At 41.9% G+C, this 15,743-nt stretch overlaps 2 protein-coding genes across 2 annotated transcripts in view; both read right to left on the bottom strand.

Annotated features, from left to right (window-relative positions):
• The window catches only part of LOC102839681 (maltase-glucoamylase, intestinal-like), a 152,074-nt gene extending 137,929 nt beyond the window's left edge, over positions 1–14,145 (bottom strand). Inside the window, exon 1 of the mRNA XM_006861260.1 lies at positions 13,981–14,145. Within this exon, the coding sequence (XP_006861322.1) occupies positions 13,981–14,145 (165 nt within the window). The remainder of the gene's footprint in view (positions 1–13,980) is intronic.
• Positions 14,146–14,566: 421 nt separating this feature from the next.
• MGAM (maltase-glucoamylase (alpha-glucosidase)) overlaps positions 14,567–15,743 on the bottom strand; it is a 69,814-nt gene continuing 68,637 nt past the window's right edge. Inside the window, exons 45-46 of the mRNA XM_006861259.1 lie at positions 14,720–14,769; positions 14,567–14,581 (exon numbers count right to left, since the gene is read on the bottom strand). Of these exons, the coding sequence (XP_006861321.1) occupies positions 14,567–14,581; positions 14,720–14,769 (65 nt within the window). The remainder of the gene's footprint in view (positions 14,582–14,719; positions 14,770–15,743) is intronic.

The raw sequence follows: 15,743 nt of genomic DNA, 5'->3' as shown, positions 1-15,743 counted from the left end.
GTACAGGGTTTCCGAGGGTGTAAATCCTTACGGGAGTAGAAAGCCTCATCTTTCTCCCACGGAGCAGCTGGTAGTTTCGAACCGCTGACCTTTAGGTTCGCAGCCCGATTCGTAACCACTACGCTACCAGAGCTCCTTAGGGAAGTGTAAAAACATTCATATAAAAAAGCCAAATCCACATTGGTGAATTTTAGTTTCTCCTTTGGTTTGACAACAAATATTTTACATAATAATCTCATGGTGGTGGTGGTGGTTGTTAGAGGCTGATGAGTAGGTTCCACCTCACAGTGACACTGTATGGGATTTCCCAGGAGCGGTGGGTGGGTTTGAACTTCCAGTTAGCAGACCAGTGCTTATCCTACAGAGCCACAGCAGGCCTCCAATTCATGTCAGTGTTTGCATTAAATGCTGTGTCCTATGCATTAAATGCTGTGTCCTATATAAAATTTAAATTGTCACTTCAAATCCACAAAGGTCATTTTCAGAATGGTGGTGTAACACCACACTGTGTGTGTGAATTTGTGGTAAATGAGGTGGCACGTGAAACTCTTCTTTCCAGTAGAAAACACTGCTACATTTTGTGAAAAACACAACAGGAGAGAAAGGAATCATTTTCATTTCCTATATAAAACATTCACACTTATTCATCCTTCTCTGATAATACTGATCAGACCAGGGAGCTAAAACAAGAGCCCTTTGTATCAGTGGGAATCCACAAGCAAACTCACTAGAATGCAGTTAAATTGACAACGCCCTGTAGCTCACTTGTTGTTGTTGTTGTTGTTGTTAAGTGCCATTGTGTCAGTTCGGACCCATAGCGACCCTGTATAGCGTTTCCAAGGAGCAGCTGGTGAGCTTGAAGCTTGCAGTTCAAGGGGCTTTGCAGTTTGGTGCATTAACCCACAGCGCCACACCAGGACTCCTGGCAGCCCATTGCATTATGGTAAAATAAAAGGTGAGTCACCCATTCTATTAGTAACCCAGGTTGTGGCAATAAAAATTTCTATTTAAATTAAATAAAATAGAAGCTATTTAGAAAGCACAACTCAAAGCAATCTAACTTTGTAACTGCTAATTTTCAATATACTCCATCATGGCTACCTGCCCTACAGTGCTCATGCCTGGAATCCAGCATCTCATAGGATTACATGGCCTGGAACCGCCATCTTCCCTAGACCTGTGTCAGCCCCACACTTAACACGTCTGTCATTAACTCATTCAGAACAAATCACATTCCCATTTTGTTTAGTGCTTAGTTTAGAAATGTTTCTCCATTTAAATTTTCAACAATGATAAACCCACAGTCTCTGTGAGCACTGCTCATCTCCTTCCTCCACCTCCCTCAACATTCAGCATCACTTCTCTCATTCGTCCTTCAGTCTTTCTCTTTCCTGAACTTTGTGGGACTTCATCTGCTTCCCAGGAGCCAGTGAAATTGCTAGTAGGCAATCAGTCAGAATAACTGCATTCTGCTCAATGATTTCCTGGTCTCATTTGCTGCACCTAGATGGAAACCGGCGCCTCTTTCTCACAATCCACCTTCCTCTTCACAACAACTCCAGCTGCACTCTCCACATGCCCAGAGTCCAAGGGTTATCCTTCACCAAGGGGTGTGACAGATAATCTTCATGAAAGGACAGTTCACACTAGGATAAGCCAATAAAGGTTTTTTGTTTTTAAAGTTATCTCCTCTGCCCCACCCCCACCCCCCACCCCCCAAAAAACCTGATAGAATGTGCCGTATCAGAAAAATCCTTGTCTTTTTGCTTTTGTGAGCCATGGAGTCAGTTCCGACTCACAGAGACCCTGCACAGGGTTTCCGAGGCTGTAAATCTTTAGGGGGGAGCAGAAAGCCTCATCTTTCTCACGCGGAACAGTTGGTAGTTTCGAACTGCTGACCTTAAGGTTCACAACCTGATTCGTAAGCACTACGCTATCAGAGGTCCTTAAATCCTTGTCTTAGCCGACAATATTCTAATTATTTGGTCATTTGGCATATGCACTGTTTAAGGAGGGTCCGTTTTCATTTTCCACTGAAGAATTGCTATCACAGAATCTGGTTTCGGAGTCTATTCAGTTCTTCCTGAACAGGTTTATATCCAGACTTCTTGGCTGTGCTCTGTGCCCCAGCACAGGGACTTCCAGGGGAACCTGTCTTCTTACTCAACAGACTGTTGAAGAAATTAACCAATACCCCTTTATTTGTCATGTTGTTTTCAATATTTGAATCTGCTTGCTTTTTTTTTTTTTCTGAAGTTGTTACTGAGAATTGAGTGATAGTTTATCTGGGAGAACATTGGTTTTACACTCATGGTTTCATTGCAATGATTACAGTCTCCTCCGTACAAATCATTTAACAATATTTACTTCTATTCCCTCTGTTTTTTTGGCTTTCCTTTTTTGTTTTGGAGATATACACAACAACACTCAGGAATATATAATTATTTAAACAACCAAAGGGCACATTCTGCAAGCCTGCCTCCTGGCTGCTAACACACAGCCTTTCTCTTTCCATGAGTCCTTAGCTGCTCCTTCTCTGCATGTCCCCATCTCTGCCTCCATCTCTGATGTCACTGCTTCTCTGGATAGGGTCCTACATTCCACTCATGCACTTTTCCCTTGATGGTCCTAGGGGTCCTCTGTTCCTGGACTGTAAGATTAACTACTTCCCCCTTTTTGTTACAAAACTTCTACCTTTACAGTTGTGACTATCACAATTAGTCATGATAGCAATTATTCACTAGGGTCTGGTTTCTTGACTGACGTGCCTGGGAGATGTTGGGCATGTTGGCTGCTCCTCCGCAGCCAGGGGTTCTTAAAGAGTCAGCGAGTCCTCATTCAGGGGATTTGGAAGCTCTCTCTTATCGGCAATAAGTGGCTGTGGCACCCCCCCCCCCACTGCCCGCCCAGTCTTTGTTGTAGACCAGCTTTCTCACAGTAGACTTTTCAGTGAAGTCTTCATAAGAATATTCTGGCTTCAGAAGATTATTGTGAAAGAGCTATTTTATTTTCATTGTCCCAACATTCAAGTATAAAAACTGCATCCTTTTCCATCCTAAGGCAGCTGGTAAAGTAGAAGCCATATGCTTTATGAACAAACAAAGTAGTTACACAAAATGATATTTTTCACTTCCTTCACTGGTGTGTAAATCAAGGCAGCTCCATACTGGATGCGGAACCTGAAAAAGTGTGACTGGGTGAAGTTTTCATGTTTCTTCTCCAGGGCATTTACCACATCCCACTTTGCACACACTGCCACCACTGGCCTCCCCGGATCACGAATCAGCACGCAGTTACCAAGAAGCAGGGCAACATTTCCTTTGCCTGGGCCTGAGATCTGAAGCCCCTTGTCTGTGGGGAACACTGACCAGCATCTTCAGGATGGACATCACCTTGGACAGCTTCACAAACATCTATTCTAGTCCCCTCATTTCTTCTAGTGGAATTTTCACTTTATCAATGTGCTCACGTGAAACACTAGCCTGATCCTGGAGAGATTCTATCTTAGCCCATGACCTAGACATGTCTGCAACAAAAATGACCAGCATCTCCAGCAAGGACTAAGAAGAAATAGAAAACGTCAGCTGGCCTTGTTGGTCCATGCCTCTGTCCAGCGTGTGTGTCCTTGTTGTGAGTGGTGAAGTAGAGATACACTGGGCCTCTTCCTTCTTTGCCATGTTCAGCTCCTTGTAACTAGCCATAAGGGTCGTTTTGCCGAACTGTCTTCACCACAAACGCTGGCCTCTTCTTTGTCACTGGTTAGGTCACCAGCGTCCAGGACTGCCAGCCCATTGGGGTCCAGTAGCAGATTTTTCTCTAGCCCCATTGGCACCATCTTGCCAAGTGCCACCTCATTCTATTTTGTGACTGAATAATACTCCAATTTATGTCTACACCACATTTTGTTTGTCCATCTGTTGATAGACATTTTGAATTGTTTCCTTTTCTTTACCATTATGAATAAAGATGAACTTTCATGTAGAAGTTTTTGTGGATATATATTTAAAATTATCTCGAGGATCTACTTAGGAGTGGAATTGTTGGGTAGTATATAGTAACTCTGTCTAACGTTTTGAGAAATTGCTAAACTGTTTTTCAAAGTAGCTGTACCATTTTGCATTCTCACCAGCAATGCATGATGGCTTTTGATTGTGTCTAAGAAATGTGAGACTACAGTGTTCATAGCAGACCTTCATGTTTTCCTTCAAGTGCAAATATGTGCATGTACGCACACAGAAACTTAGTTTCTGGCATGAATTCCTGGAATGATGACGTATCCACCTTATCATTTTTCCTGTTACAAGAAAGTCTTTATTAGAACTGAAATGTACCTGGATCTCATTTCAGATTGGGAAGATGTCCTGGCCACAGAACAAGAGCAGAGATTTGTTGTTACACACAATCTTTCTATTCTTTTTGATACCTGACTCTCAACTCCCCTCGTTCCATGCTCCATTGTGATCTCATTCAGTTTTCACAATAAGAGACAATCCCAACTCTAATGCTCCCTAACATTCAGAAAACAGCTAACTTCACCAGACCTTCATGCTAAGTACCAAATGGAAGATACTGGATCACATGTTTACGTTGACCAATGAAGCCATGTTGAAGGGCAGAGACAAACACATGATGCTTTCCAGCTGCTAGTTAGCAAGAAGGTCTGGTGATGTTAGTTATTCATAGAGTTCAAAAGTGTCCACAGAAAGCAGACTCCATGAGTTGCTGTTAACTTTCAGAACACTACCCTCCAAGGCAAATGCAAAACCCCCAATGACTACTGCCACAACAAGAAAGGGACATTGGTGAGATGTTGATGGTGTCACCAAACCATAGCACAACCTTAGCTTTGCAGGTTGTTGTTAGTGTCATCTAGCCAACTCATGAAATGTTTCCAGGTCCTGCCCTATCCTCACAATCATTAGTATGTTTGAGTTCATGGTTGTGATCATTGTACCAATCCATCCTGTTGAGGGTTTCCCTCATTCTTGCTGACCTTCTAATTTACCAAACAGGATGTACTTTTCTAACTAGTGCTCTTTCCTGTTCATGCATCCACAGTTAGTGAGTCTTGCCATCCCTGCCTCTAAGGAACATTCTGCTTGTATTTCTTCTATGACTACTTTGTTCTGTATTCTGACATCCTTATAGGATATCTAAAGTTCAAATACATCAAGTCTTCCTCTGCCTCCCTGCTTCACTGTCCAACTTTCATATGTACATAATAATTAATGCTATAACAATAGTGTTTTACATAAGAAGGAAATTTATTCCTGTTTAAGTGAAAAGATTGGGATACAGGGTTTTTTTGGCTTTGTTTTTTCCTTATTTTAAACATTTTATTCTGGATTGAGTGAATGTTTACAGAGACGATCATCAGTTTTACATTCAACAAATCGTACGCTTTGTTTCATCTCAATGATTGTAATTCCCTCCATGCAACAGCTATCTCACTTCCTTCCCATGGTTCTTATTTCCATTCCACCCACCTCCCCAAGCCTTCTGAACTTTATCCTTAGGCAAATGATGCCCTTTTGACCTTTAATGGTTGCTCATTCTATGGTGAACATACCTTACTAGTGTTGTTGTTCCCCTATGTAGCTATCTACTGCTGAAATTAAGCCCCAACTGTGAGTTCTGTTCCAGATCAGAAGGGTGGCCAACAGCAATCGCCTCAATTTCCTCTGTCTCTTTCTCACCAGTAAGCTAGTATTTATTATCATTTTGAGTTTGGGGCACTGTTATTATCAAAGACAGAAAATGAAATTATGTGATGTGGTGAAGAGTGAACATATCTAAAAGACCCTGTCCTTTCTCAGGAGTTTGAGAACAGATCCAGATATAGGATTCCTCACGGGGGGGTCACAAATAGAGACAGCTCTGAAAGTGTGTTCTAGGGTCTACTCCTGGGGTGTCTTGATTGCTTCAGTGAGGTAAAACTATTCTCAAAACAACATTAAGAAGTAATTTGCCATATACTCATGGATGTAGTAGCTCAAAATACCAACAAAGAGGGAAGGAGTTTCCATATAAAGTATCGATGGTATCCCCTCTGTATACAGGGCAGATAGGGACAGGCAACTTAGACATTGGCTACCTAAAATAAGAGGGCAAAAAAAGCATGAATTGACTGGCTTACAAGTTTTTAAGAGGGAATTTAGCTTAAGAGTGTGTAGGGAAAGATAGAGTCCCCATTAAATAGGCTGTCATCTTGTCTAGATGGGTCTTGTGAAAAGAGATGGGGATAAGATTCTTATTATTCAATCAATAGTGAGTAATTGTTATCATGACTAATTGTGATTGCCACAACTGTAAAGGTAGAGAAGCTCTATAACAAAAAGAAGGGAGTAGTTAATCATACAGTCCAGAAACAGAGAACCCTAGGATCATCAAGGGAGAAGAACACAAGCAGAATGCAGGACCTTATCCAGAGAAGCAGCGACATCAGAGATGGAAGCAGAGATGGGGACATGGAGAGAAGGAGCAGCTGAAGACTCTAGAGTCATCGAAAGAGAGGAACTGAAAGCTGGCGACCAGGAAGCAGGCTTGTAGAATGTGCCCTTTGGTGGTTTAAATTATTACATACGCCTGTTTAAAAAAAAAAAAAAAACAGCTAAAATGAATAAAGAGAAATACTGTTAAGTGAGGGTATATGGAGGGGATTACAGTCATTGTAATGAAACAAAGTATATGATTGGTTTAATGTAAAACTGATGATCTGCCCTGTAAACTTTCACTCAATTCACAACAAAAACTTAAAAAAAAAAAAAAAAAAAACAGAAGTCATTTGCCTTTTTTTATTCTTTTCCTCTTATGAACACACAATTGAGTTTTCCAGAGGCATGAGTCAGAAGCAACTGCAGTTGTTGTTGTTAAGTGCCATAAGGTTGATTTCAACTCATAGCAATCCTGGTGCATTTGAACTGCCAACCTTGTGGTTCAAACTGAACTTGCAGTCCAGTGTTTGTCCTCTAGTGCCACACCAGAACCAACTAGACAGCACTTAACAACAACATGATGTGTAATATCACAAAGATTGAATATAGAAGCAGACATGATCATTCACCTTGTTGTTCTTGTTGTTAAGTGCCATAGAGTCAGTTTCAATTTATTGTGACCCTGTATAGGGTTTCCAAGGAGCTGCCAGTGAGTTTGAACCACTGACCTTGTGGTTCAGACCTACCTTGAGGTCCAGGGCTTATCCTACAGTGTCACACACTCTAGTTTCTATTAATCCAAACTTTAAAATGATCTGTACAAATGCAAAATAAGAGTAGTCTTCTGACTCAATTTTTTTTGTAAAATTTTGTTATTTTTCACACAAAAAATGTGTGATCTTTGCCATAAAATGGACATATTATTGTACTTTCAATGACAAGGTTTTTAAAAATATTTTTTAAAAATTTACTGTGATAGGTATCAATAAACATAACTCCCAAATCAAAGACTCTTGGGATCTTCAGTCATTTTCAAAAATGTGAAAGTTTTCGGAACCAAATTTCTCAAGTATTGTTGATTTGGTGCATGAATGTTTCACACTTTCTAAATAAACGCTGTTGTTGTTGTTAAGTGCCATGGAGTTAGTTCCACCTCAGAGCGAAGCTGTACAGGGTATCTGGGGAGCAGCTGGGGAGCTTGAATCACTGACCTTGTGGTTCAAACTGACTTTATGGTCTAGTGTTTATCCTACAGTGCCACAATGGGACTCAAACTCATTGCAACCCTGTATAGGGTTTCCAAGGAGCAACTGGTGGGTTTGAATTGCCGACCTAATATTGATCCTATAGTGTCACACATATTTAAAATTCTTTCCCAAAATGGAATTTCATCATGTGAGTGACTGAAACCAGGCAAAGAGCACAGAACCCTTGCACCTAGTCTTCTCCCCACCGGTCTCCAACAAAGACTCCCAGGGTTTTAGACAGTCACACAGTTCAGGAATCCTAGCTCTAGTCCAGCACCTGCATTTTGCAAGTGAGAGTAACCCCAGAGAAATTAAAAGACTGAACCCACACTCCTGACCCCAAGGATTGCTTCTGACCAGTACAAAATGCCCCAGCCAATGGACCTATGGTCTGTGAAGGGGGAAGACTCAGTGTTACCCCACACCCAGAGATGGGCAGGACTTCTCCAGAGAGATAAACTAGGGAGCCCAAACCACCCCCTTTCAAAGACCTTTTCCAGAGCTTTTGAATCTTTCTCCTTCTAGACCTCTGAGCTCTGTGACCATGTGAGACGGGCTGCTTAGGGGCCTTTAGAGAAAAAACTGGAGCAGGGAAAGTAAACACATTCATTTCAAACACACTTGTTTCCACATAACCCTAAATGTAAATACTCTGCTAACATTTGTGTATAAAATGTCTTTATCCCAAATTTAAACTTTTTTAGTGTTGCAGCTACTATTTTTCCCAAAAATGATATTTATGGAATATAGCAACTGCTATGCTGGGGTCCTAAGGAGCTCTGGTAGCATTGTGCTTACAAATTGGGCTGCGAACCACAAGATCAGCAGTTCGAAACTACCAGCAGTTCCGTGGGAGAAAGACGAGGCTTTCTGCTCCCGTAAAGATTTACAGCCTCTGAAACCCTGTACAGGGTGGCTATGAGCTAGAACCAACTCCATGGCACATAACAACAACAATGCTGGGATCCTGGTGTGGTGCTGTAGACTAAGCACTGGACTGCAAGTTCGGTTTGAAACACAAATTCAGTGGTTCAAACCACCAGCTAAACAGGGTCACTATGAGATGGAAATACCTTGACAGCACTTAGCAACAGCAAAAATGATGATTTAAAAAACAAACAAGCAGTTAAAAGACATGTAAGTACACTTGTCCACAGACTTAGATCTGGAGAAACACTCAAGCCAGAGAATCAGGAATAACAGTGTATGTTCTAAGTTCTCTCGTGTTGCTGTAGCAGAAATACCACAACGGGGTGGCGTTAACAAACAGAAATTCAGTATCTCACAGTCTAGGAGGCTAGAAGCTAATCTCAGAGTGGTCCTAGGGGAAGGCTGTCTCTTTTTGTCATCGCTGAAAAAAAAACCTCATGTCTTCTTTCAGCATCTGTAGACCAGTGTTCCTTGAAGATCCCCATGTGTCTTGACATCCATCTTCCCCTGAGCCTAGAAGCTTCGCAGTGCAGGAATGCCAGGTCCAAAGAACTCACTACACTCCTGGCTCATCTTTTTTGGTGGTAGTAGGTCTCTCTAATGTCTGCTCACTTCTCTTTCCTTGTAGCTCTTATAAGAGAGAAGTGCTACAGGTCACACCCCAGGGAAGCTCCCCTTACACCATATCAGAGCTCTGATGGGATTCAGGGTGTTGGATCCCACTCTTAGTCCTCTTACTAGTTTCTCACATAAGACTACGTCAGGGGGGATCATCACATAATGGCCACATTCCATCATTATACAACCACCAAATCCCTGAGAATCCTAGCCCAGCCACACTGACACATATTTTGAGGGGCCATGGTTCAGTCTCTGCAGTGGCTAATCATAAATCTAGATCATTCCAGTGGTAGATTAGACTTCCAGAGCTCTGATGCTGAAGAGACCCAGAAAGGCACTCTGGGGGTTTGCTGAACAAGAAGAAACCTTCACCCCAAAACAAGCTCTCCTTTGGTTAAAATAAAACACAGCTCAGAATCTCTTGTAAATCCGCTCACTTTATTTTTCTCTGGCACATAAACTGCATGTGATTGACTGAAATGTGGTTATATACATTAGGCACAAAAAGGAGATAAGACTTACATGACAAGACTTTTAATTACAAAGTCTTTTACATTACAAAGCACACCACTGTAAAAATAAATTCCGTTTGTCACTGGGTCTCCTCCCTTTAGTTACTCATGCTTCAATCTCATCCTCACAAATCTGCCCACATGATAAGGATTTCCCTGAAACCCTCTTCTCTTCTCACGTCCAAGTAACTAGGCCTTTCTGTCTCCCTTCCCTGCGGCTGTAAACTCTGATCTTCTTACATGATTCCCTCCTGTCATGACATGATCACTTCCATCCATCATCTTCTGTGTCCTCTGACCCCGCCTGCTTAGAATTCCTCCCATCAGCCTTATCTTCCCCTTTGGTGCTCTCAGAATCTTGCTCCCTTTTTCCTACCACCAATGAGTACCGATTCATTCTGGATATTTCTTGAAGTGCTGCCTAACTCCTGGAACTGAATTGGCAAGGTATTTCTTTCAGTTTCCCTTTTAATCACTGTAAAAATATAGGCAGCCCAACGTTTGCTGTTCAACATTTCCCATTTGTACAATTCAATGAAGTCAACTGTATCAATCATGTTGTACAACCATTGCCAACATCTGTCTGGTTAGCTGTTCCTTGGGCATGTATGCAGAGACAGGAACCATTCTCCAACTGTACACACACACACATATGCACGTGAACATATGCACACAATTAACCATGGACTTAGCTTTTCTTCAGCAAATGTTTTATGGTAAACCATAAGTACCATACTAATCACATGGAGATATTAAGGCAAACTATAGATTCTTTTACCCCTCCTGACACCCTCGCTGAATTTCAACCTTTAGGGCTAAAAATTTAGGGCAAAAATTCCACCTTTAGGGCTAAAATTATAGGGCTAAAATTCAGCCTTTAGGATTAATGGATAAAATACATACAAAAATCAATAACATCATTTATTCATACTGGGCATGAAACAGTTGACAACACATATAATTTTATGAGCATGAAGTGTAAACAGCTTCAGAATTACAGACAGCATGGGTCAGCCTCTTGATCTGTGGCTTCACAGAGGTTATGTCCACGTCATTGAATCAAAGTCACGTAGGTTGATATTATTGCTGGTCAAATTCACACTCAGTACCTGTTGGAGAACAAATATTGAGAATCTGATGCTTAAAGTTTCCTATACACACAAAAACATCAGAAGCCAGCCAATATGCCAGGGTCCCCTAGACTTTTACAATTCACTTCTACTGCCAGATTACTCTCAGGTATTCAGGGGAGGAAGGTATCCTGTAATTCCTGAAAGTTTTAAGATTGTTCAGTAACAGTGAAAGCCCAAAGAGGAATTAATGTCTTTGAATTATATATAGTGTTGGTGAAGAATATTGAATCTATCCTGGATTGCCAGAAGTCAAAAATTAATCTGTCTTGAAAGAAGTACAACCAGAATGCTCCTGAGAAGTGAGGACGGTGAAACTTTGTGTCATGGATTTTGGACATGTCATCACGGGGGGCCAGTCCCTGGAGAAGACATCATGCTTCGTAATGTAGTTGGTTCTGACTCAAAGAGACCCTGTGTAGGGTTTTCCAGTCTGCAAATTTTTACAGGAGCAGAGAGCATCAGCTTTCATCCTCGGAGCTGCTGTTGGATTTGAACTACTAACCTTGCAGTTAACAGCCCAATATATCACCGGGGCTTGAGAAAGTAGAGGGTCAGTAAAAGAGGAAGACCCTCAATGAGAAGGATTGACTCAGAGGCTGTAACAATGGGCCCAAATAGAGGAATGATTGTGAGGAGGAGCAGGACCAGGCATCTTGGGCTGCTTTGCATTGGAATGGTCTCAGAAGCACTTAGCAACAGCAAGTCTCTAAATATGCTGTATGCACTCCCTACAGAGAAACAGCAGCACAAACACAATAGAGAAGGTGTCCCTTTTTCCATTCTTCTGGAGTGCTGACTTTCCTCTGAGTCCTTCACCCCTTCATTTTATTTTCTCCTTCTCCAACAGCACTCCTAGAATCCCCCAGTAACCATCCAACAGCCCTACTCTTTTCCAGGCGAACACTTTCCAGAAGGTTCTACTGTGTGTGTCAAAGCAGACTGTAGACCTTTCTTCTTGGTCTTACTCTGGAAGCTCCACTGAAATCTATTCGGCAACTTAGCAACACACACGCCTCCACTGACAGGCCCTTGGTGGCTGTGCTTGAGGTGGAATCACTGGGAATTGACCCTGAGTCTCCATGGGCTGCCAAAAGAACCAACAGATCTGTGTTGGAAGATGTGCAGCCAGAGTGCTCCTTGGAGGCCAGGATGGCCAAACTTTGTCTCTCATACTTCGGACATATTGTCAGGAGGGATAAATCGCTGGAGAAGGATATCATGTTTGGTAAGGTAGAGGGTCAGCAAAAAAGAGGAAGACTCCCAGCGAGATGGATTGGCAAAGTGGCAGCATCAATGGGCTCCAGTGTGGCAAGAATTGTGAGGTTGGCCCAGGACAGGGCAGTATTTCGTTCTATTGTACATAGGGTCACTGAGTCAGTACTGATTCAATGGCACCTAACAACAACAAAAATAAGGAGTCCTGGTGTGGCACTGTGGCTTAATACACTGGACTGCAAAGTCGTTTGAACCACAAGATCAGTGGTTCAAGCTCATCAGCCACTCCTTAGAAACCTTATGCAGGATCGCTATGGGTCGGAACAGACTTAAAGACACTTGAAAACAACAGTTATAACAACAAATCAGAATGTGGTGTATCATCATCAGTCTTAAAATCACAGTGGGCCAGGCAGCCCTCAGAATGTGACGAGCAGGGCCTGTGTGTCCGTGCCCTTCATAACCAGTAGTATGGGGGGATTAACTACAAACCATTTAAGGACATTTTCAGAAAGGAACGTGAGTCCTGGTTGGTGCCTGTAGTAAAATCAATAAAATACTAGGAGAAAAACTTGTATAATGGATGTTAGTAGTTTAACAAAATTTAAAATGTCTTAAAAAGTCTCATAGACAAGAGCAGAAGAATCTTTAAAAAATGCTCGGTCATCAAAAATACAGTAGAAAATACTGGGTAGAAATACACAGACATCCTCAATTCTACATCACTTGACTTTAGAATATGAAGAAGTATTAAAATACTTTCACCAGTGGGTGTCACTTATGGTTTTCTTTTACATTTGCCCAATATTAACATGATAAAATTGGTGTGAATGAAGTTTTAGAAAACTTTCTGTTACTTTAAATCAAAAGGTGTAAGAAATAGGAAAGCATTTGATCAAGATTTCATCAGATTTGTTTCTTTCATGGAAGGGTGTAAAGTCATGGAGCACCTTTCAACTGATGGTGTCTTACAATTGATGAAATATGATATTCAAACCATTTGGGAGGTTCCTGGCAGAGAGATAAGGGAGTCAAGACAGAGTTGGCATAAATTTGCAGACAAAACAAAAATGGAAAATACTGGTCTAGAGCCTCAGTTCCAGTTATGTGTTGTTGTTGTTGTTGTTGTTAGGTGTCACAGAGTTGGTTCTGACTCATAGCAATACTACACACAATAAACTGAAACACTGTTCAGTCCTGGACCAGCCTCACAATTGTCGCTTTTCTTAAACCCATTGTTGTAGCCTTTGTACCAGTCCATCTCTTTAAGGGTCATCCTCTTTTTCACTGACCTCTACTGCACTAACTATGATGTCTTTTTGTAGGGACTGGTCTCTCCTGATATGTTCAAAGTACGTGAGACAAAGTCTCTGTAGCATCACTTTTAAGAAGCATTCTGACCATACTTCTTCCCAGACAGATTTGTTTGATTTTCTTATAGTTCAAAGGCATTATGCCAAAACCATAATTCCAAAGGCACCGATTCTTCTTTGGTCATCCTTAGTTATTTTCCAGCTTTTTATTTGTATATGAGGCAATCAAAACTACTATGGTTTGGGCCAAGCACACTTAGTCGTCAACATAACATCTTTGCTTTTGAACATTTTAAAGAGGTGTTTTGCAGCAGATTTGTCCAATGTAATGCATCATTTTTCAACTGTTGCTTCCATGAGCATTGATGGTAGATCCAATTAAAATGAACAATTTCAATATTTTCTCCATTGATTATTCAATTATGATAGACCACCTCCCCCACTCCATGCTTTCCCCCACTGAATTTGCAAAGCTATTTTCAGGAGGAGGCATCAGTTGGGAGGGAAGCAGATAGGCATAACACAAGGCATCTCAGACTGGGAAACAACACTCGTATTTATCACTGGTCACAAACCTGTGTTGTAAGGTCGTATTTGAAGTTTGGTGTGATGGTCCCGCCATTCACAGAGATGCTGACACCAGTGATGGGGGTACTGCCCACTCCCCAGATCTCAATGAATCCCAGTTTCAAAATGTTTGTGCCTACGATGTAGGTGTTGTGAATTATTTGAGCTTTCATCGTATTCTGTCAAATTGAAGGTAAAAGAAACAAGAGGAGAAAAATAGGAAGCAAAGTCAGTTCATGCTTTTCCCAGCATCATTTTAAACACAAATGTAAATCATGAATTCAAGGCAACTTTGGAGTCATCATCTTCTGTCATTAGACAATGGACGCCATGATTCTGGCACTCTGTCTCATGTTGCCAACTGCTCTCCACTTTGCATTAACGAAACACCTGCCAGATTGCCCTGAATTCTGCCAAAGACAGTCACAGGAAATGTATATTCTACATGCAGAAAAGTCATACAATGTGACAGCGTGAGAAGGCCATACAAGAACCAGAGTTATATAACAAACAGCCTATTCATCTGTGTGACGGAGAACTGGAAACGTTACCAGGAAGATGCAAATGGCTAATCACAGAAAACTCCCTGGGAGCCTAGTGAATATCCACCTGAAGGAAGGGGAATGATCAGAATTCAAAAGATGAGCTGAAAAGGGGTGCTAGGTGACACTTCATGCCTGATGATGTCCAGCATCTGCCTACGCCCGTAGAACTCACTTCTCTCTTCATAGTATCACGCATACTCACCTGGCTGACAGAAAAGTTGGCCAAGTAATAATGTCCTTTTTCATAGGTGTCTGCAAACAAACAACATGACAGGGCGTCACCTGGAGCTCTGCTATGACATTCCACTCACCGTCTCTTGGGTTTTTTTCGGTTTGTTCTTATTTTCCTTCCTTAGAGAGCTCCCTTTTGTGATTTCAGTCCTCTTTGTGTTAACTAAAAAGACTCTGTAATTTGCCCCACCTCGGTTTACACAAAATGATTCAAATGGTGTGGTGCGCTATAGGATAAAGCGCTAGAGTGCTAGTTCGGTTTCAACCACAAGGTTGGCAGTTTAAACTCACTGGCTGTTCCTCAGAAACTCAGTACAGGTCACTGTAAGTCAGAACTGACTCAACAACCTTTAACAACAACAACAACTTCTTGCAAACCAAGGAGCTTTGGGGGCACAGTGGATAAGCATTGGGCTTCTAATCATAAGGTCAGTAGTTCAAAGCCACCAGTCACTCTACAGGAGAAAAATGAGGCCGTCTGCTCCCATAGAGATCTGCAGTCTCAGAAACCTGAAGGAGCAGCTCCACGCTCTCCTATAGTATTGTTTTGAGTCAGAATCAACTCAATGGTGGTGGGTGGCACATTCTTAAACTCCTTCCCTTAGTTGAAGTCTTCCATTTTTAACATCTTCCTGTCTCTTTTTTCTGCTAGATACACACACTTGTGTTTGTACACACACACAAGCTGAAATAGCAAGCTTATCTTTGAAAGGTGTTAGGCCATTTTTAGCCGTTATCAGTAACGTATGGCACAGACCCAAGGAGGCCCAAGGCCAGCTTCCCAGGGTAGAGGGGCCAGTCAAGGGTCTGTTACAGGCAGCCCAGCACCCACTCTGCCCTCACCACTCCCCCACGCTTCCTACGTGCTGGCCTTTCCTCAACCACTCAGCACCCAGTCAGGCCACTGCTATTGTCCAGGACTGGGCTGCCCAAGACAGAGCCACTAGTCAAGTGTAGTCATGAAAATCTAAACCAGTTAAAATGAAAATTTCAAC

Source organism: Chrysochloris asiatica, unplaced genomic scaffold (genome assembly GCF_000296735.1).
Source record: "Chrysochloris asiatica unplaced genomic scaffold, ChrAsi1.0 scaffold00041, whole genome shotgun sequence".
Lineage (NCBI taxonomy): Eukaryota > Metazoa > Chordata > Mammalia > Afrosoricida > Chrysochloridae > Chrysochloris > Chrysochloris asiatica.
This window is presented reverse-complemented; position numbering and strand designations above follow the sequence as displayed.